At 36.4% G+C, this 22,340-nt stretch overlaps 3 protein-coding genes across 6 annotated transcripts in view; 2 read left to right on the top strand and 1 right to left on the bottom strand.

The window, feature by feature from the left end:
* sh3gl1b (SH3-domain GRB2-like 1b) overlaps positions 1 to 3,127 on the top strand; it is a 32,749-nt gene extending 29,622 nt beyond the window's left edge. For 3 of the 4 annotated variants that reach the window (XM_082188510.1, XM_082188509.1, XM_082188511.1), the window contains one exon: positions 809 to 3,127. In XM_082188510.1, the coding sequence (XP_082044636.1) occupies positions 809 to 1,002 (194 nt within the window). In that variant the 3' untranslated portion in view covers positions 1,003 to 3,127. The remainder of the gene's footprint in view (positions 1 to 808) is intronic. The other variant, XM_082188512.1, reaches the window with a different exon arrangement.
* Positions 2,347 to 9,433, bottom strand: mpnd (MPN domain containing). The gene is made up of 13 exons (XM_082188500.1): positions 8,686 to 9,433; positions 7,977 to 8,179; positions 7,377 to 7,598; positions 7,131 to 7,242; positions 6,904 to 6,982; positions 6,174 to 6,270; positions 5,993 to 6,065; positions 5,834 to 5,910; positions 5,572 to 5,740; positions 5,402 to 5,472; positions 5,093 to 5,182; positions 4,742 to 4,834; positions 2,347 to 3,729 (listed from the first exon to the last, which is right to left on the bottom strand). The coding sequence occupies exons 1-13, from the start codon at positions 8,687 to 8,689 to the stop codon at positions 3,643 to 3,645; spliced, it is 1,377 nt and encodes a 458-aa protein (XP_082044626.1). The 5' UTR covers positions 8,690 to 9,433; the 3' UTR covers positions 2,347 to 3,642.
* A 598-nt stretch (positions 9,434 to 10,031) lies between these two features.
* On the top strand, positions 10,032 to 21,754 carry stap2b (signal transducing adaptor family member 2b). The gene is made up of 13 exons (XM_082188504.1): positions 10,032 to 10,315; positions 12,806 to 12,877; positions 13,087 to 13,206; positions 13,741 to 13,797; positions 15,615 to 15,766; positions 16,735 to 16,866; positions 17,169 to 17,238; positions 17,743 to 17,845; positions 18,956 to 19,051; positions 19,194 to 19,241; positions 19,376 to 19,441; positions 20,663 to 20,776; positions 20,891 to 21,754. The coding sequence occupies exons 1-13, from the start codon at positions 10,223 to 10,225 to the stop codon at positions 20,932 to 20,934; spliced, it is 1,167 nt and encodes a 388-aa protein (XP_082044630.1). The 5' UTR covers positions 10,032 to 10,222; the 3' UTR covers positions 20,935 to 21,754.
* Positions 21,755 to 22,340: the final 586 nt, after the last annotated feature.

The following is a 22,340-nucleotide window of genomic DNA, read 5'->3' as shown; positions in this document are numbered from 1 at the left end:
GGTCACCTAGCAGCCTATGGAGGAGTGATCCAGCACTCAGATTTCATCAAAAATATCTTAATTTGTGTTCCGAAGATGAACGAAGGTCTTACGCGGTTGGAACAACATGAGGGTGAGTAATTACTGACAGAATTTTCATTTTTGGGTGAACTAACCCTTTAATTTACTCAAGCAGTGTTATTTTAGTAGTATTTATTAATATTTTTAATTAACTGGTATTTGCTGGTCAGTATTTATTTTAATTTTAGTTTGTTTTAATAATGTTGTTATGTGCTTTTATCTTTTTTATTACTTTTTGCTTTTTATCTTTAATTGTATTGCAGTTTTATTAAATGTATAACTTCATCTTGCCTGGCTTCAAGGCTAACTGTTGGTACAAAAACTGTTTCAAGTTTTCATCAATCTAATATTTATATTTTATTTTATTTCATCTTTATTTCAATTACCGAAACAAATCCTGCTATAAAGTATGAAAGTGTTTAAAATGTTTAGTGTTTAAACATTTTATTTGTTCTTTAATGCTTTTCATTAAAAATGAAAGTTTAATTATTTTTTTTGTACGTTTTTCAAAATAGAAATTAAAAATATTTTTTTTTTTTAAGTCATGTAAATTCCCTTAAAATATTTTTGGGTGTTTATACACAAACTGAACGAGACATTTTAGAGTAAATCATTTCTTTAGGACTCTATACTTTGTCTTATGTTTTTGTCTAGAATGTCAGATTACTGCCGTAAACTAATATCCCTCATTCCCCAAATCCCTCCTTAATATCCCATTGTCATTAAATCTCTCCATCTGTCCTCTCAGCAGCGGAGCAGCCATGCTGTAAAGCGCTCTATGACTTTGATCCGGAGAACGAAGGCGAGTTGGGCTTCCACGAGGGTGACATCATCAATCTGACCAATCAGATCGATGAAAACTGGTATGAAGGCATGCTGCGTGGCCAATCCGGATTCTTCCCTCTCAACTACGTGGAGGTGATCGTTCCTCTGCCACACTAAGTGACCTCTGTCACGGAAAAGAGGGGGGGAGAGAGAAAGAGCAATAAAAAAGTGAAAGGGAGAAAGCTGGAGGGAAGTGAGGTAGGGAGAAAGGAGCCAGTTGAAATCATCTTGGTCTTCATCCTCACCACATTGTTGCCGTTGATCCAAATGTACCTGTACTCTGGCACTTTTACACATTGATTTATTTTTGAAGGAGGGAACTTTGGGAAATGACGACCTTTCACATTCCAGGACTGACTGACTTACTGACCAGTTGACTGACGTACGGATGGTATAACTTGGTCCTTAAGCTAAAATTTCAGACACTCTAACTCACTTCATCGTCCAAGTCTTTTAAAAATGTTTCATACTGTTTGTGCTGCATTAACTGAAAAGAAATGAATACAGATCATGATATCCCTGTGATACAATTTTCATGTTTTTAAAGAGTAGACAGGCTAGTCTTTATCTACTTACCTTCGTACAAATTCTTTATCTACATACAAATTCTCAACTGTTGGATTGTGAAAAGTTGCATTTTGACTCGACTGGTCCCCTTACCGCCCCCTGCTGGTCAGGCTGCGACATTGACCTGCCTCAGATTAAGGAGAAACCGCCTTGTATCTGTAATGACACATTAGCACTGGGGCTGTGTGTGAAATGTCCCAATGTGCAGCAATCCTGAGCCACAGACCTGTTGAGAGAAATTAGCCCTTTTCTATGCTCCATCATTTTAACATAGCTTTTCGTCATCTAATATTTTTCATGTATATTTTTTACAAGATAAAATAAATTAGACGCTGAATTGCACCTTGGATCTCATCATGAAGGTGAGCTAAAACACTTAATGGATGTGTTTAGTCAGGTGGAGAGGGTTTTACTGCACTACAACTGTTTATAAAGAAAAATGAAACACTATGCTTCCCCTTTTACAACTTTTAACCCAGAGGGCGGCAAATAAACAATTTGCGTACTGTTTTCTGAAGGAAACACAGCCAAATAGTTATTTAAATGGAAATGTCTTCTTCTGGCAGCCTGAATTATAGAGTCTTCCTCTCTCTTTCTCCTCTTTTGAAGTCAGTTTACGGTATTCAATACAACTGATGCTGCTGGCAGTGTCCTATTATTTCAGGTGTGTATATCTGGGTGTGTTTAGGGTGGATGTTGGCTCATAAACCCCGTATTAAATCGAATTTACACAGAATTTCTTTATTAACAAATACTACTTCTCATCTTCAGAAATGAAGGGATGGTGCTACATCTCTTGCTCTCACCCATCACTTTTAAAGTATTATTATAGCTTTAAAAGTGGTTGCAGATCTAGTTTATCTATTTTACTCGTGTTCCCTAGTTCTTAGGATGTTTTATTTTTTTTTATTTTTTTTATACTGCACTCCATAAAAGCATGGACCTACACACCATCTTGGTGGTTCTGAACATACCAACATCTGTCCCTCCACCCCGACTCCATGTCCTGTCTGCACAGAGCACCTCTGTGACCTTTTCCTCCCAGTGTCTGTTTACATGTTTTGTCCACGGTTTGTTTTGCTCACCGTAACAGACTATTGTAGATGTGCTGAATCAGACAGGCTATGGTGACCGTTTCAATGTGAAAAAAGGGTTTTAGTGCCTTTTCGATGGCATGAATCAATCTAGAACACCAAACAAAATATTAAATATGATTGTTGATCTAATATGTAGTTTCTATGTCTGTCCTCTTTCATTATTTACGAAGGGCTTGTTGGTTTCAGTATTTGGCATGAGCTGTGACCAGATGTACAAGCATGAGTACAAATGTGCCTTTGCAACACTACAAGTTTAAGAAAACAGCAAGTGGGTTATTTCTGTCTAATGGAATAAGGGTACCAGAATGATTTTATGAAAATAAATCATTCTGGCTCTACTCTTTTTAGTATTATATTGTTTTTTATATACATACAAAACCATTCAACCTTTTTTATTAATGATTTTTTGCATGTTAGCTTAATAGCAGGCTGATGTATGTTTTAGTTTTAAAGTCTCCCCTTGTATGTCTCAGATTTAACTGCATTATATTGTTATTCTTAAGTATTCCGAACTCTAAATATTTGTATCTTATTGTGTCCACTCGTCTTTAAGTAAATAAATTCAAGAAAGTACTCAATCTGTTTCACTTGTATGAGTATGAACTGTTTCTTTAATTATATACGGTAAGAAAAACATGATATTACGAGGTTAAGTCAGAAGGAAATGGAATCGGCACATTTCATTTGTTCCAGTGTATATTTTAAGGTATTCAGCAGGTAAAAGGCATTGTTCCCATATTGCGTAGTCAACATGGCACAAATCTAACCACACAAACATATAAATACTAGTCAAAAGAAAGAGAAAGAACTCAATTACCCATTTTCTCTTTCCTAACTACCCACCAGACATTCCTAGCACACAGGAAGACAAGTTTCACAGCACAGATATGGCAGAAACGCATAAACCACAGCCAGTGATACAGACCTAACAGTCCTAAAGGCAACAGTTTGGACGGAAGCATATATGATATATCCTCCATGAAGGCATTTCATATACAGTATAACAGTGCACAGACGGTAATGCACAGGGCAAGAGGTCCCAGGTCAACAGTTCTACAGCTTAACACAAACGCACAGACATAAACCGCTCTGGTCACTGAGTGTTGCGCAGTTGGTTGTACACGTGCTCCAGGATCTGTGCATACGCCTGGTCTTTGGGTGCGTGGCCACACAGAGAAGCCTGAGAAAGAGAAAAGCGTTTCTTTAAACATTGCTAGTCAGACGTAATTATTCTTTGCAGTGAGATTATTGTTAATGGCACTGAATTATGCAAATGATAATGTTTTAAAGCAACACCAAAGCACTTTTCCTCTTCGGTCCCCCTACAGGTTGGAAGCGGAATTGTCATATTTTTCGTCGTAAATAATTTAGCCTACCGTCGCACGCACGCTATTTGTTTATCCAGCACCGGCTTTGGAAATAACGATGTCCACAGATAAGGTAGAGTATGTTGCTTGATTTTATGAAAGTATGATGTATTGCGACATCAGAAACGAAGAAAAACAAAATAATGACATTGCTTGCTATTTGTTTGCTATTTTAACACTTGCCGTAAAGCAAGTCAAATTTGTAGTTTCTTATGTTTCATTCGAACTACAGATCCGCTACCCGATCTGGCAAAGTTGCATAGTGCGTTTATAGTGATAGAGGGTCGCAAATGCAGAAGTGCCGATTTTGGAAACATTATTTTAAGGTACAAAATAATCTTTGGTGTTGCTTTAAAGGCAATTTTTTGGATGTTAAAATAGCCTTCCATTCTAGCATAATATGCAAAGACAACTTTAAAACATTCATATGTTGATTTCTCTTAAAATTGTACACCGTTAAGTCTGTGTACATGCACTTTAAAAGTGTTATTTCAGTCATATCAAAGCAATAATTTATTTTTAAAGTTTCATGAAAAACTTTAGTCTGACTGAAATCATACCAGTCTGATTTCGGTGCTTTTAAAGCATAACTGTTTGAGCATCCCGACCAGTCCGACATTGGCTCATCCAATAATGTGAGTTTGCATCTATATTTTGAGTAAAGGAAGACCGAGCGAGTGTTCAGTAAACCTGTTTGAATTATATTTGCAATCCTGACACTAGTGGCACCTTTAAGAATAATCTTAATGATGTAATTGTAAATCATGAAATTGATTGTGCTTTGTTTGTTTAGTGTATGTAGGAGGGAGATAAATTATGGCTGACCTTGATTTTGTCGAGTATTGAGTTATTAGGACTCCACATCTGACTGAACTGCACCAGGTCAGGAGCAGACCGATAAAACTCCACCAACAGCATCTACAAAGAAAGATATAAAAATAAGAAACAAACAGATTTTATCTTATCAAAAGACTTTCTACAGGATGTAGTTTAGATGTTGGTTTAATCTAATCTAGAGTGAGGTGTTATCTAGAACTGCAGGAAAAGACAACCAGTGAGTGATTCGCTTCAAAAAGATTACTTCTGAGGCATACTGAACTGTAGAAGGGAATAAAATTCCTGTTTTCCCAAGATGGATGTTGTTGCTTAAATATAACATGCTAGTTGTAATCATACCATCTCATTGAGCACGTCTGTAGTGAGGAAGTTGTCTTGCACGTATGTGACCTCTACTGCCACTGGGATGCCGTAATCATTGGGTCGTTGCTAAATGGAAGGGGAAAATTAGATTAAGTGATAACACTTTACTGTGTCCTTGTTACGTTACATGTACTTACTATAAATTGTGTATAATTACATGCAACTAACCCTAAACCACACTCTAATCTTAACCCTTTAGTAAGTACATGTACTTTAATGTGTAATTACACTGTAACACGGACACCTTATAAGTGCAATCGAGTAAGCTACTAGTTTAACAGTTACCTCAGGAGGGGGAACTACCCAGAATGGTGTGATGGTGGAGGCCACACCTTGGTTGCCATGATAATAAGGTCCTATAAGTGATGAGACAAAGGAAAGAAAAGACTTATCACTGATCATTTAATAGGACGGTTTGTGTTGCACAGTGATCATCTGTTAAATCCATCACGCACCACAGATAATCCCCAGACAGGGCTGGAAACCGTTACTGCTGCCTTGTAGGCGGAGCTGGTGATCCATCTGCGAATCGATGTCCTGTAGAGAGGGAAGGGCGGGGCCTCGGGGGTGACTGTGATACCATCCCACCAATGACAGCCCGCGCATGAAGAGATTTTGACAAATCTGCATAGTTCAAACAGTTCAAAAGGTAAATTGCTGGAGACTATGGTACATTTCTCTGTTTTTACAGCTAACACAATAGTTTTGCAGACTAACCTCTTCTTCGACAGCTGGGGCAGCGTCTTTATCAGCCAAGCGGGTACGGCATGGGAACGCCCGCAAGACCGTAAGCACTGATGAACATGAAATGTCAATTTTGAGTGTTTCTAACCTCCAATTTGCTATTACAGTAGTTACAAAAATGTTTGCACTTACATTGTGTGTTAGTGTCCCATCGGCCCCCTAAATACCCCACCACCTCACTTGTGGTCAGGTGACAGTGGAAATCCTAAGAATAGAGGTGGGTAAGTGTTATATATTGCCTTCAACTGTTAAAACTAATTTTCATGATAATTTTCTATGATTTTAAAATCAAAAATCCATGAGCACTTTATACCATCAGCAGCAGAACATTGCTGGAAACGGCTACATTAAAAGGCTGGAAGCGGTTGATCGCAGAAAAGGCGGAGAGTTCTACGAGAGTGTGTGGATCCCTGTGAAGACAAACACAGGAACATTCAGGTACACTGCCGTTCAAAAGTTTGGGGTCAGTAGGTATTTTGAATGTTTTTGAAGAAAGTGTCTTATGCTTGCCAAGGCTGCATTCATTATATAAATATTTTCTATTTTAATATATTTTGAAATATCATTTATTCCTGTGATGGCAAAGCTGAATTTTCAGCATCATTACTCCAGTCTTCAGAGTCACATGATCCTTCAGAAATCATTCTAATATGCTGATTTGGTGCACATGAAACATTTCTTATTATTATCAATGTTGATAATGGTTGTGCTGCTTAATATTTTTGTGGAAACTAGGATGCTCTTATAAATATAAAGTTGTAAAGTAAAACATTAATTGAAAATGTAATTGTTTTATTCAAAATATAAATGTCTGTCATTTCTGAACAATTTAATGCTGAATTAATTTCTTAAAAAAAAAAAAATAAATCTTATCGACCCCATACTTTTGAACGGTAGTGTTTGTTAGAGAGCATAATTTCCATAATGCACTACAATGTGGTCGTCTTAGAATTTTTCAGCAGTATTTTTCTGCCTCAAAACTCAGAACTGAAGCTTGGGGACATAATATGTGGTTCAAATATATTTCACAATATAATAATTACCTTGTAGCATCTCTGGTGCCAAGAGTACAATACCTAATTGGAACTCTCTCTCTTTCTCTCCTCTGCATCAGGCTAATGTCTGGGGGGAACATGAAATAACTTATGCTTACTAAGCTGTAACTTTAAACAGATCAAGTCATCACCTCTCAGGTGCCATGTTTTTATGAGGAATCAGGGCGATTGGGTGAAGTTTTTTCTATGTAATGTTTAGGTAGATAACATCATACCGTGCAGCTCAGGTTTGGACTTTTTATTCTTGTCCTCTACTGGCATGGCCGTTTTCCCTTCCTCTTCGTCATCATCTCCCATCTCATCATCCTCTCCTTCACTTATCAAGCTCTGAGGTAAACAAATCAAATAATACACAAACTGCTGGTTGCACAGTAATTGTTCATCATTTATCCCCTTTTAAATTCTTGTTTACTATTGTTTACATGTTGCAAGCTCTTAATAAATTTCCCTCCATTGCTCACCATGTCGGCACTGGGTTGGTATTTGTGCAGCCAGGTGGTTTTGTACTGGACCAGTTTCTGTCCACGATACCGCACTGAAGCCCAGCCGCAGCCAGACTTCTTGGCCGGGTTCACCAGGCGTTTGCAGTGTGTTGCCCAGGCACTTGGAGAGTTAAAGATCTGCCCGGTCTCCACCCAACGGATCTTCCCATCATTCAACAGATCTCCAACAAACTTTTTACCCTAAGAAGACATAGACAAGAGACAGAGTAATTGCACCTGACCAGAGAAGTATTAAAGGGATAGTTCACCCAAAAATGAAAAATTCTGAAAAAATTTCACCGAAAATTCTGTCATTATTTTTTCACCCTCATGACAGTCATGGTCACCATTCAGTTTCATTATATTGAACAAAAGAAAGGAGCTAACTAGGACATTCTGCTAGATCATTTTTAATCTTGCAGATGCCACAGACTTTTTTATACACTTTTCCATGTTTTGACAGGTCTGGAATGGTGAATAAATGCTACCATTTTCATTTACTGGTGAACTATTTCTTTAACAATAAAAGATAAGGATAAAAGTGGTAATAGCCCTTATGATGAAGTTTCTGGACAGTACCAGGTAATGTATGGACAGAACGCCATCTCCAGGCTCCACAAGACCATCCTTTAAGAGGACTCTTAGTGTGATGCCTCTCCTGGTCAGGAGGGAACCCCTCCCAGAGGAAGCCCTCAGGTCAGCATCTTCAGCCCCACTCAACTCCTCATCCTCTTCATCAGCTCCTTCTTCAACAACCTGAGGAGACGAGGGTGGCTCTGAGCCTGGGACAAACAACAGACAGAAATAAGGAATTTATACAGGCAGGGATGCGTCGAGAATCATTATTAATTGGTTGGAATCATCTAAACCTTATTCAAGGTATTAAAAGAAAATTCACAAGAAAATTTTATATTTTATTTACAAAATTACATTATAATGTCTTCAGATCAAGTTAAAACAGTTTTCAAACATAATCTCACAAACGTGTACACTGTAAAATTAGAATGTCCTTAGAACAAAGTATTGGGACTCTGAACTCTCATGTGGGGGGAAAATGCTTTTTATTGTGGGCCAAAAAATAGTCAAAACAGCGAATCTCACATCAGGGAATCAGCGACTGTGCTCTGCCATCTCCATCTGATAAGCTTTTTTCCCCCCAGAAATTAAAACAAAACCGCTCTGATAATTTGTCGAGAAACGGTTCTCTCTCCTTTCCGCAACCCCGCGGCCTAGTAATTATTAATTTCACCCGCTTATTAAAAATCACTATTTTTTTTTTAATTCTCACCCATTTCGTGATAATCGTCGGAAAACGCTTTGACCTGAAACTGCTCCACAGACTGATGTGATGTCTTTCTTTCCGCCACTTCAGTTTAGCGGTGTTAATATAACACTTCTGTGCGGACACTCGCCACCAGGCTGTTATTCAAAAACATAAAATGAAGGCTTGTGTGTGTCTGTGTCTGCAGTGTGTGGTTTCCTTGTGTAGTGTTGCTTTAATGTTAATTCCCCTCCCCTTTCTCCTTCCTACCCGTCCTTGTCATTTACTCTCTTTTATAAATTAGCGGTGTTTGTGGTTGTAGACTCTCCAGCACGAGGGGACGGATGTGGTTTGCATTGCTGTTACAACGGAAGACATATTCGCGGAAATATTACAAGCAAATTGGCTGCGATTGTTTACCATTTTGTGGTTATATCAGTTTAGATACAGTTTCTAATGGCCCTGGACCACGGTCAAATGAGCAGTCGACTGGGACCCAGCAGTGGACAGATGGTTTGTTTGGGCAAAATGCGTGTGTAATATAGGGTTTACGGTATGAATGGAACGTAGTGTCACTGTTACATGTTCTCACCGTTAGATGTCGCCAAAGAACGCCGTATTATTCCAGTGCATATGAAAAAATAGAAAACATTTTAGAAAATGATTAACATCACTCATCATCAGCCGAATCCTGAAGACAACGACATTTTTTATTTTAAATCTAACCTCAAACTGCCTCTGATACACGCACACATACACTGGTAAAATGTATTTTAAATACTGTAATCATAATCTCGTACTGATATGAATCAGGGCGGGTTACACTTTATTTTAAGGTGTCATTGTTACAGTGTAAATATATATTTAAATACTTAGTAATATTAAGCAACTACATTAACTTACTATGGTTAGGGTAGGATTAGGATTTGGTTGAGGGTTATAGTGTCATGTAATTATGTACTATGGTAAGTACACGTAACATATGTAACAAGGACACTGTAAAATAAAGTGTTACCGAATCAGGTTATTCAGAGTTTCTCTGAAACGTAATGGCACATATATAGGCTATTCCACGATACAGTATGCTATCGTAGCCTGTTTTTTTGTAATGCCTTATTGGAAACTAGCTATAAGGAAATCTTTTTTGCATAGTATTTATATCTGGTATTTCCTCGAATGGTTTCGTTTACTTGCCTGCGGTGATGTGTTTTTTAGTCTGCAGGTTGGCCTGGTCTTACGTTTCTTCTCAATGGGCGGGACTTTCGTGCCTTCCGGCAACTTTGAGCGAACTTTACTCACCTGAGTAGGCTACAGGTAAAGGGGGTGGGAGATAAGTTATGACAGCACGTAGAACTCTTCAAATAGTCATTTTTAGTCCACAGGGTTTCTGTTCGTCACTAACTTTTTATAAAGCTTTAGCACCTGGACTCTGTGATGTAGGCTAGGCTATTTGACTGTTTAATAAATCATTAAACGTGCATGTGGACAGTGAAGCTGCTTCTTTCAAACACCTGAATTGTTTTATAAGAAGTTTGTAGTTGGCGGGAGAGTAACTTCTGAAGTTATGGCATCAGCAAATCGCGATAGACGATTTAGATCTCAGCTGCCAACATGTTATTACGAAGGCTTTCTGGAAAAGAAATCCATCAAAGACAAGGTGAGTGTAATATATGTGCACGCGGTGTTTAAACCACCAATTTATTTAATTATATATATATATATATATATATATATATATATATATATATATATATATATGAAGAGTTCAGATGCAAAAGCCTCTAAATGCCATCTGAAATTTTCTTATAGAATGATAATTTTTATCAAGCTTGTGTATTTAAGTTCAGTAATTTCACTTAAATGACAATTAATAGGTAATCTTCATTGCCATTTAAGTGAAATTATTGAATTTAAATATACGAGCTTGATAAAAATGATCATTCTATAAGAAAATTTCAGATGGCCTTTAGAGGCTTTTGCATCTGAAGTCTTCATATATATATGTATGTGTGTGTATGTATGTATGTACATGTATGTATGTGTGTGTGTGACTGTGTGTGTGTGTGTGTGTGTATGTGTATGTATGTGTATATATATATATATATATATATATATATATACATACACACATAGCCTACATGCATACATACAGTCAAACCAAAAATTATTCAGAAACTAGATATAATTTTTGATATTTTTACTAGTGGGTGCAGGACACTATAGTTCTAGTATGTAAGTGAGGATAGCAAAATAAAGTAATCTGTGACATATTAATCCCAAAAATTCTTCATACAGTGAACTACCAGTAAAATTTATAAAAAAATATGGAACCAAAAATTATTCAGACACTTTGACCTGACCATGTTTTTCTTAAGTGTTTTTGCTTTAATTGCTAATGATTTTGCACCACAGACTGAACAAAATTAAGCATTGCTTGGTAATTGGTTGACCTAAATTGGTATTATCTAATTGTGTACTTAATTTTACAGCTGAGAGCTATTCAACCTAATTCATTTGTGAGACAGTCTAACAGAAGAATGGCCAAAACCAGTGAAATATCAATTGATTTGATAACTCTTGAGTTCTTGTCATATTTTATTACCATTTTCTAAACTATAGCGAATAAACTGTGATAATGTGAGAAATGTTGAAAGTGTCTGAATAAATTTATATATATATCATTTGTAAACAATCTCACAAACTTAAAAACTTGTAAAATTATAATGTCCTTCGAACAAAGTCTTTACTTGGGACTCTGAACTCTCATGTGGGAAAATATGGCTTTTATTGTGGGACACACACACACACACACACATATACATATATATGTATCTTCATCATGTGTAATGATTTTATTTGGCTTATAGTGTAAAAAGTGAAACGTTTATAGTTTACAAAACTATTTCTAATTGATCGGATTATTTAAAATAAAATTAATTTGTGTAACTCTATGTAGTCAGATGTATTAAGTCGTGTATTAGTAGTTTTTAAACCAGTTCATTATTAGACCCATTAGCTTCAAAATGAAAATCGTTTTCATGAAAGCAAGGAACTTATTTAATTTACTGGGCTTCAGCTATAGTGTCAACCTTGTGGACCGTCTTCTTATCATGACCATTGGTTACTATCTTTTGTTGTCACTTATTTGTAGTTTTACTGTAAATCTTTAATCAACTTGTATCTCAGTTTTCTGTAGAAGGGTCATCCCTCTTTAAATGCCACAGTTATTTGAATTCTTTCATGACTAATCTTGAACATAAGTTTTTATGTCTTTAACTGCTTATTTTGAAATTTATTTCAAAAGCTGTACATCTGTTAGTTATACCTATGTATTTTTCTGTTGGAAATATGGGTAACATATTTTACACCAAAGACACCAAATTGTAAAAAAAAAAAAAAAAGTTAATAGTAAAGACACATAATATAAAGTGACCGGTAATCATCAAGAGAGCAGAAGTTGTCATCAAAAGAGCGTCACACTAGTGTCTGTTGCAACATGGGAACTGTTTCCCTACAAATGTGAAATTGTCAACAAAACTGGTCTGGTGGCTTGCTTGCATGCAGATCAAACACTACAGATAAAAGATTTGCATTGTAAAGACGTTTTTAGTAAAGGGGTGGTATTTTTTGTTACAAATTGGGTCTTAGCTTACCAAGCTTACCTAAATGTTTTGCATTATGACGTGCGCTTTGATGACAGACATTCTTGATAGTTTGGGATTATAACTGAAGATCTATAAAGATATATAAGATATAATCACACCTTTGGTCAAGTCTTGTTTCTGTAATGTTCTTTCTTAAGAAAAGAATGTTCCATTATTTTCTACATTCCTTTCATTTGTACAAACCAATTCAGTCTTTCCACAAGTATGTATTTAATGAATTAACTCGTGATAATTTGTCAACGTTAACTCAAATAATAATTTGCCAACATTTTATCAACATAAACCATTGTCAATAATTCCAAACATATTCAGTTTATGAAAACACTATATGTATACTAAACCTATAAATGCATATAAACGTTATGGTGTAAAATTAATAAGAAATGTGTATGGTTGTTCAGTAGTTATTTATTTCAGTAAATATTTGTTTTATTATTCAGAAATGATTTATTTTCAGTAAATATTTCCTTTTCTTTTCATAGATGAGTCGTAAACTCTGGACCAGTTTGTGTGGAAATTCACTCTTTTTCTACAATAACACCAAAGACAGTGTCGTAAGTGTTTTTACAATCTGCCTTTTAAGTTTACTTTTGACTACTAGAAATATCATTGTGTACATTTTGTAACGTATGTATATTTGCATAAATGTATTTAAATGCAAGCTTGCAGTCCTGAAGGCTGTTTGTTTGTATGTGTTTGTCTACATAGAGAATGGATTATTTGTGCATCAACTGTTTGCTTGTGCTTGTGCTTGTGAATGCAGTATATAGAGAAGCTGGAGCTCTCTGATCTCATCTCCGTGTCAGATGACAGCTGTCGTGACCGAAACCTGAACGCCGCTGGATTCACTCTGCACATGAAAAATGAAGGCATCAAGATGATTGTAGGTGATTAATGATTGTCAGGATGACACCATTTTCCTTTTCCTTATGTCATTTAAAGGGATACTCCACCGAAAAATGAAAATTCTGTCATCATATACTCACCCTCATGTTGTTTCAAACCTGTATGAATTTCTTTCTTCTGCTGAACAGAAAGGAAGATATCTAGAAGAATGTGAGTAACCAGACAGTTTTAGATACCATTGACTTCCATAGTAGGAAAAAAATATACTATGGAAGTCAATGGTATCTAAAACTGTCTGGTTACTCACATTCTTCTAGATATCTTCCTTTCTGTTCAGCAGAAGAAAGAAATTCATACAGGTTTGAAACAACATGAGGGTGAGTATATGATGACAGAATTTTCATTTTTCGGTGGAGTATCCCTTTAAGTGATGGCACACTACACAAATCTGCCAAACTAATCTTCCATTGATTTTACTGCAATACTCTTACAGCTGTTTAACTTTGAGTTATTTAGATCGGTTAATACACGCCCAATATCATGCATTTTCGTCCCTTTTCTCTTTTCTCAGGCGCCCAGCCTTGAGGCGCGAGAACTGTGGAAAGGCTTCATGCTCTCAGTTTCTAAGGTCAGTTGTGCTTTTGAAAAAAAAGAAAAGAATCTTTAGTATACAATGGTGTCTAAAAATCTCAGAGCATATCATGTAACAGAAAGTTTTAGGATTTTTAATACTATTTATATATTTTGACTTTTATGGAGGTCTGTTAGCCAGATAAACCCCATTTGCAAAAGGGAACTTATGTAATAGCTTTGTTTTATTCACATATAAAGCCAATAATTGGGTGGTGATTTCTGATCTGCTCAACTTATCCCTTTTTTCTTGATCTCCAAGGTTAATGTTTGCCAAACCAGAGAGAGTTTTTCCCTTGCAATCATCTATGTGATGAACTGTCAGTACCTCTCTATATGACTTTTTGTTTGTCAGCATGTACCACCAAAAACAGTCCTTTGTACATGTCAAAATCATTCAGGTGCACTGAAATGTTCACTCCCTTAAAAATTCCCACAAAGCGAAACCAGGGAAGCATTGATGCTCACGGAAATTCTGAAGCGTGTCACGTGACCCAACTCACGTCATGACATGCGAAAGATGTTTTGAAAAACAAAATGTTATTATGTTTTAGCGTGAACATACTTTGCTAGACAGGTTATGAACATTATCTAGTGTAGGAAGCTCGATGGTGTTTTAAGCCCCCAATGGCTCCTTAGAGGCAGCTAACCCTACCCTCAACCTTAAACCTACCCATCCCCTCGCTGCCTGGAAGGCGCCGTTGGGGGCATAAAACACCAAGTGCCGTGTAGGAAACTCAGAAGTGAAGACCAGGAGACTTGGATGTATCTTCAACAGGATGCTTTATTGAGAATGTGCTGTTTCGTTGCTGCAGTCACCAAGTCCAACTAAGTCAGTGTACATTATAGTTTACATAGATTTTAGAGGCAGTGCTTAGAAATGGAGACAAAGCACCTGGCTGACGACCTTAACCAAAGTATGCAAATAAAGTATACAGTTATAGGAACCCACCTCAGACTCTAGAGTATCACCAGTCCTAATCCAATCAGCATAATATTCAAAGAATGGGACAGGGGCTTCAAGAGCCGTTAAAGACAAAAGGTGAGAGTTCCCGTAATCTGGCTCATTTGATTTAAAATAAGAGAACAGTGGCCAGTTGCATAAACTGTTAAGACTAGTCTTACAAGTTAGTCATCCAGTTTTATTCTTTAAAACTGTTAATAACTTTTTAAAGTCAGTAACATAAAAATGTAGATTGGTCTAATTTGACACCGAACAGTAAGACTGATTACCCCTAACTAACTTCTAGTTGATCATACTAGTTCTTAAGACACCGTCTTAACATAATGGCTATGTTTATGCAACTTGGTCCAGGACTGGCAGAAACCTCCTGCTAGGAACTTTGCCTAACAGAATCATTCATCTGATATCATCATCTTAACCCTAAATGCTAAATACAATGTACTTCACCTTTAGTTTTTTTTTTCATGTGATGTTATGACAGGATGTAGGATCAGCAGATCTTAAACATTCTTATTTGTAACCCCACTCTAACTAACATTTATAATTAATTTACGTCTTAAATGTTGCAGGGATATGTAACAAAGTATTTATCGTAATGTACTTTTAATACATAAACATGTCAGAAAGATATCTCTGCTGCTGTTGTTCATAAATGCCAGTAGAGACGCTGAACATTGAGAACTTAGGAAAATAGAGCCATCAGTGTCCCAATGTGTAGTGAGTCAGGGTCCTTACCAGTGCCCGAATTCATGTACATGATATACTGATTCAAAATAGGGAGCTGAATGAAATGTACCCATAAACAGTCAAATAAATACCAAACAATAATTCTCGCTGTTTCTGTCCTTCAGCTATCTGTGCCAGCTCTGAACCTTCTGCCCGGTCAGATTCACATGATGAAGGAAATAATTGACAAAGAGACAAAGAGGCAGCAGCTTCTTTCAGCTCCGCCACCATTCCAGGATTCTGACCCATATGTTAGCGCAGTGCCAGACATGCCTTTGTAAGTTAAAACCACTTGCTTTATTAGCGTTAATGTAATGTTAAAGATTAAAAGTGATGTGTGTAATATCCTTGATGTTTAGTATACTTTCTCCTATCCCAGCTTAATAAGCAGAGGCATCAAACAGATAGTCCCGCTCCAAACTCACACCATTGGTTGTTGACCAACCCAACACAGCATTAGCTCAACCAGTAGTGTTAATCTGGGGTGGCGCTAACAACTGTTTGCCTGACCAATGGCAGATGGGGAGAGTGTTTGGGGAAATAAGTAGGAAAAATACTCAAAGGAAATTACACACTTCACTTTTAATAATGCATTGTTCTGTAAGTGACCACATTTACATGCATTCAAAAATGCGACCTTTTCCATTTCCTAATGCTATTTAAAGGATTAGCACAAAGGGTTGGCACACTCTACTTTTTGTTCCATTGACTTCCATTCATACACATATGCGTGATATGACGTCATATTTTTACATTGTCGGTTTATTTTTATTTATGTGTTGAATTTATATTTAAAAAAAGATGTTGCTGCATGAAGTCATATCACCTCTTTTGCAGTGTTCAACGAAATTGTGCATGTTCAAAGTCTTGTGTGCCTTGGCTTAAGAGAAAGCAGTTAAATGCACCTGGGTTTCGAAACGTGGCTTATATTATGGTCATGTAAACGCATTTTTACACACAAGACTGCCACAAAAGTAACAGAAAACAGCTTACTGGTGGCACGGCATGTAGGAGGGCTTGCATGTACGTGTGAAAACCGCTTTGGTGTTTTAAAATAACCATGAAATGAAAATGAACAAATCTTCATAATCTTAATTCAATAGGGAAAAAAGATGATCGTAACTTCTGTTTCATGCCAACTTTATAGAAAACTTTCTTGCAATTTCTGGTGCGTGTGAACATAGTGACTGAATGAATTAATACAATCATGCCTGTTGTTTAATATTTCAATGATGCTTTTTGCAGTTGTTATCATAAGGTCACTCATGTCGAAGCTGAAATCTTATTGGAAAGGAACTCCAATCTGGGAAACCTACTGCTGCGGCCGAGCAGCGATGGGAAGTCTTTTGCTCTCACCACTCGCCAAGTTATTAACAAGTAAAACACACACTCTCATCTATACTCAGTACAGAACCATGTTGAATCTATTTGCTGGACAGACAGCTTGTAAATGTATTATCAGAGATTGCTTTATTCCCTTTACTTATTGTTATTATCTTTATCTTCTGAATTGCTCATCAGTCTGATTCAATAGTCTTGAACCTTGCACTTTGATCTGATGAATAAAACATGTTACACAATAGTCGGCATGTTCTGGGAAGATCTGCTGGAATAAAACTGAATATAGCTGTGTCGGTTAAGAATGAATATCCTAAAGAGTCAACTCTTGCGCCCAACAGACCAGTATTCAAACATTATCGTGTGTCTCGGAGGCCTGAAGGAGGATTCCTCATTGCCCTTGAGACTCCTGTAAGTAATACTTTGTTCTTTCATTTTCAAATCACTTTAGATTAAAAGCCTGTGATCAATAGAAGATTATGTTCACAATATGCACAAATAAAAGCTTGAGTCTAATAGGAACACTCTCCAGAACATCTAAGGATTCATTTAACCATCTATAAACTTGTCATTTTGTGTGAACTCCGAGTTCTTGCGAAAGGCTTAAGGTGTGATTACTTTGGAAGCAAAGAGGAAGTTCTGATAAGAAAAAGTTTTATGGGTCAGTTTTGGGAATCAGTACAGCTGAGGTGTTATACATTAAATACTTCTTGGCATTTACCACAGAGCTTTATATATGTTAGATAATTTGTGCTTTGAGCAGCCCTATCTCTAGTCTTTTTTTCTTTCTGGAAACCACACCCTTGAATTTTTCCTTCTTGTTCATTTTAAGTTTTTGATCTGAAGAAAAGAAATGTGCACTGATGTATCAGACAATGTGAGTTTTTTTCACACACCATGTTCACAAACACACAGATCACCTGTGCCACCCTGCATGACGTCGTCACCTACCTGGTGGAGAAGGCCGGTGGGGTTTTGGTGCCTCTTGTGATAGAGGAACACTATGAGAAAAATTTCGGTAAGATACTATTTGTGTTTTTTGGAAAGTATTTAAGGAAAAACTTGTTTGTCAGCCAGACTGACATACTTGTTGGTATGAATCATTAACCTATAAAATGTTTACAACACAATGAAAGATGAATGACATGTACCTAGTAGGTTGCAAAACAGACCTAAATATGTCACCACGTCATAGAAATTTGTGGCACTTAAAGAATGATTGACGACACTGAGATCCGCTGTTCTCACTATCTCACTATTCCACTGTTGCTCTTTTTGAAAAAGTTTTACTAATATTAGACATGGGTTTCCGGTCGCCATGATTTTGTCAAGACATTGGCAAAACATTCCTGTCCATAAACAGTCCTAACCCTATCCTTACCCATAACTTATCCCTAAAATCAGAGGTTAAATGAGAGAATAAGAATGGTGTGTAGACTATGGGTTTCTAGTTGGCTCACAAAAAAAATCTACTATATTATTTGAACTACACATTCAGGTCAGATTGCTCTTTGAACATTTCAAAAGATTTATTTGATTTATTTGTTCTACACATTCAGGTCAGATTGCTCTTTGAACATTTCAAAAGATTTATTTGATTTATTTGTTCTTGTACAGTTTCTAAATGTTTGATTTTCAAGGTCTTTTTGGTTTAGTTTTATTTGTCTAGCCATGTTTAGACTTAACATATTTCTTCATCACATAAAGCATAAGTGACGAGAAAAATAACGTTAAAATGAGATTTTTTTTTTTTTAATCATCCAAAAAGTGCTTTCAAAATTGACTGATGCCGGAGCCGAAACTATGAAAATAAAATCGTCTGGTTGAGAACTAGTTTGTTCTGTAATGTGAACTAATACTTATCATTCCATTCTAGTTGAAACTAGTGGTGTTTCTTCTCTCTTTTTTTGACTTAATGACAACTAGCATTGTTTGTATTGATTGACAATTGATACATACATTTTCCACAGAGCAGGGCCGGCATTCGAGTTTTACAGCAAATAATAATATTACTTTATTTCAACACAAAGAAAGCAATCTGGGAGAAGTAACTGGCAACCTCACACAAGCTAGTTCAATAGGCCTGATCTGTAGGCTACTATTCTTTTTTTTTTTTTTTTTTTTTTAGTAATTGTTAAGTCCAATGAAGAAAATGGTGAGATAAGTGAACATTGTATCAGAAATGTCCCTTCGCCTACTCCTCCGATGCCTCCCCCCAAACCAGGTAATACATCTTTAGCATCATCTTAAAGCACACATACAAATTGTATTGGGTTTAATGAATGTCTAACTTCAACTGACAGCTCTACTTTTAGAAAACATGAAATGTAATAGAAAAATAAATAAATCTTGATTTGTATGTTTAGGCACAAAAGAATCCTACCCGCATGAAAACGAATACCTCAATTGTTCAGGTGAGTCCTTGTACACTTGAGTGTTTTGCAGTTTTTTGCCTCCTTCAGTGTTTTGCAGTTGATTTACTTCGATTAATTGTTTTAAATTGTGTTTCTAAAGCATGTTGTTGATCCTGTTGAGTATGTTTTTCCAGATATTGGAGAGTATGAGGAGGATCAGGCCACATGTACGAGACCTCCTGTCCTACCCCGTCCTCCAGGTAACACGAATAGTCATTACAATTTTCCATTCCAGCATTTCCTCTTTTTTTTTATATTTAATAGTTGCCTTTTTGTTGTGCAATGTACAATATGTCATTTTAAATGTCTAGGGTCAGTAAGATGTTTTTTTAATAGAAGTCAATACTTTTATTCAGGAAGGATGCATTCAATTGAGCAAAAGTGATAGTAAAGGTATTTTGTTACAAAAATATATATATTTCACATAAACGCTGTTCTTTAGAACTTTTTGTTCATTAAAGAATAAAAATAAAAAAATCCACAAAAATAATAAATAAATAAAAAATCTCATTATTGATAAATGTTTCTTGAGCACCAAACAAGTCCATCACAAGAATAAATTACATTTTAAAATATAAATGTTAAATTGTAATAATATTTCACTATATTACTTATAAAAATAGAGAGACTTCCAGATATCATTCTGATTATTTTTTATTTTTAGTAGGGCGGTGTTTGCCGCATCAGATTTCGATGCCCGTAGACCTAAATACCAGTTCAGGTGTGTTCAATATCAAGCGTAGCTTCAGTTCTGGCAGGTCACGTTAGTCAAGCTCGCATCAGCTGATCCACGTCTACCTATAGGAATACGATGCCCATCACTGTATACATAAGCTCCTTCAGTATTATCAACAGCTATTGTGTTTCTCAGGAACTAATTACCCTCCTCCATCCCCAGCTCCTCCTCTCGTCCAGTCAGGATTTGGCATTTTTATTCCCCTTGAATCAGAATAAAATCTTGAATTAATGATATCTGTATACATTCATGTTGGTTCTGTTCTGTTTACCCATATACCCTGTATATTGCTGCTCTCCCTGCTCTTATCCATGCTTGGCTGCATGGATGCACAGGGATTTCTTGCCCAGAACAGAACCATACCGCCAATCCAAACTGCTAATTGTCAATCGTATTTGACGATAGTGGTCCTGACATAAATGAATTGTTTTTGAGAGATTGTTGCCCGGTCTGATATAGTGATATCTTGTCATCAGAGATCATGTGGGGAGAGATGTTGCAGTGATGAACTGCTTTATACATTTTGTCAGAGCAAGTTTGACATGTCTTGGTGCAAATATGAGGCATTTAGTCCAAATTAACATCCCAGCGCTGTCATCACTGTCCCAGTGTTATGCTGGATCTTTGGATTTTGTTACCAATGATCTCAAAGAAAACCATTCTAATGTGTTCTGCTTTGATGTAGATGGTGAAAGAAAAGCTTTGGTTCCTCCTGGCTACTCTAAAACACCGGCCCGAAGCAGCAGTTTGTCAGGCTTGCCTGAGAAATTCTCCAAGCGTGAGCTTAGTGTTGACATAAGTAAGAACAAATCTTTGTTTTTAGCCATTGTTTCACTCTAAATATTTTTACTTTCAACATTTCCTGCTTCTGATATCTGATTTCTTTTTTTTACTATGGTTTTGTTTTTAACAGATGAGCTCCAGGACGCTTTTAGGAGACGAGGTATCCAGGAATGATTTTAATCTCAATAAGATGATGATAATAATAATGGTTTCATTGTTGAACGAGGAAGAATTCCTTAGTATTAAGCCAGCAGATGTATGGATACACAACTTTACTCACCTGAACGCTGTATCTGTGAGATTTGTCCAGTTGGCTGGATCAACAAAAAGGCCCTTGAATCAAGTTTTCTTTATTGATCCTTTCAGCATTAAGATCTATTAGTTCTTTACAATAATTTATTAGACCAACATATCGATCATTGTGTGCCACATTGTGCCCTTTGTAGCTGCTGATTGTAAATCACTACTGTTGTTTGTGTAGTCAAACTCAAATTGCAAGTTTATCTCACTGACATACTGTTGATTTATCACAATTTCAGATTATTCATGTGAATAGTCACATATAAATGTTTTGTCTTGAATTCCTATGTATTGGCTAGCTGGTCTATGTCTCTTTTCTCTGCCTCTTGCTAAAATGATAACGGTTGTTGGTGATATGATGAATTATACTCTGACTTTACTATTTGGGGAAGTTGCAGGTCTTCTTTCTCCAGATAGAGAAACGGATCAAACGAATGTTGTCTTTCTGTTCCTGTTAAAACATGACATGTTTTATTCTATGTATTTTAATAACAATACAATGATCACGGAAAAAAACAATGTGTCATAGTTTTTCCTTGTGTGGATGTGCAAGACAACAAGTATGTTTGGCATTTGTTTTATTGACGTAACAGGTGGCGTAATAGTACGACTGTACAATTTGACTTTCTTTAGACAGAAATGTTTTAGATGTTTGATTAAAAGCATTGCAGATTATATTACATTAGCTTACTCATCCTCGTGTCGCTTCAAAACTGAATGACTGACTTTCTTTTGAGATTGCTCTTTTCAATGCAGTTACAACATGGAGCTTTCAGGCTTTACAAATCATTTGAAACCAGCATGAGTGGGATATTTTTCTTTAGAAGTCATTTGATAGCTTTGTGTGATTAACAGACTGAAATTTAATTTGTCTTTCCAAAAAAAATTTTTTAAATCCTAGTTCTCTTTGGAGAGTTAATGAAAGTAGCAGTGATGTCCGATTCATGAATGAATCATAATCTTGAGTCGGCTCTTTTCAATGAATTGGACAATCTAATTCAGACATGATTCAGACTGATTTTGTTTCCGGAGTTTAAATCGAGCAATGATCCATTTGAAGTGGTTTGAGTTAACAGTTCACTTAAAGGTGAAGTAAGCGCCACAACACACTTTTAGCCAATTAGCAGTATAGCGTGTCCACTCACAATGGGGAGCAGAGAAAGTGAGAAAGAGGGAGAGTAACATTGGTTTTGTTGTCCTCTCTCTTCTTAAAAAGAGGAAAAAGAAAGAGGAAATTTTGGGTCCATCCAATCCTGAGATTGCGCAGAGAGGAAGGAGAG

The sequence above is a fragment of the Leuciscus leuciscus genome, assembly GCF_965113295.1.
Source record: "Leuciscus leuciscus genome assembly, chromosome: 13".
Lineage (NCBI taxonomy): Eukaryota > Metazoa > Chordata > Actinopteri > Cypriniformes > Leuciscidae > Leuciscus > Leuciscus leuciscus.
This window is presented reverse-complemented; position numbering and strand designations above follow the sequence as displayed.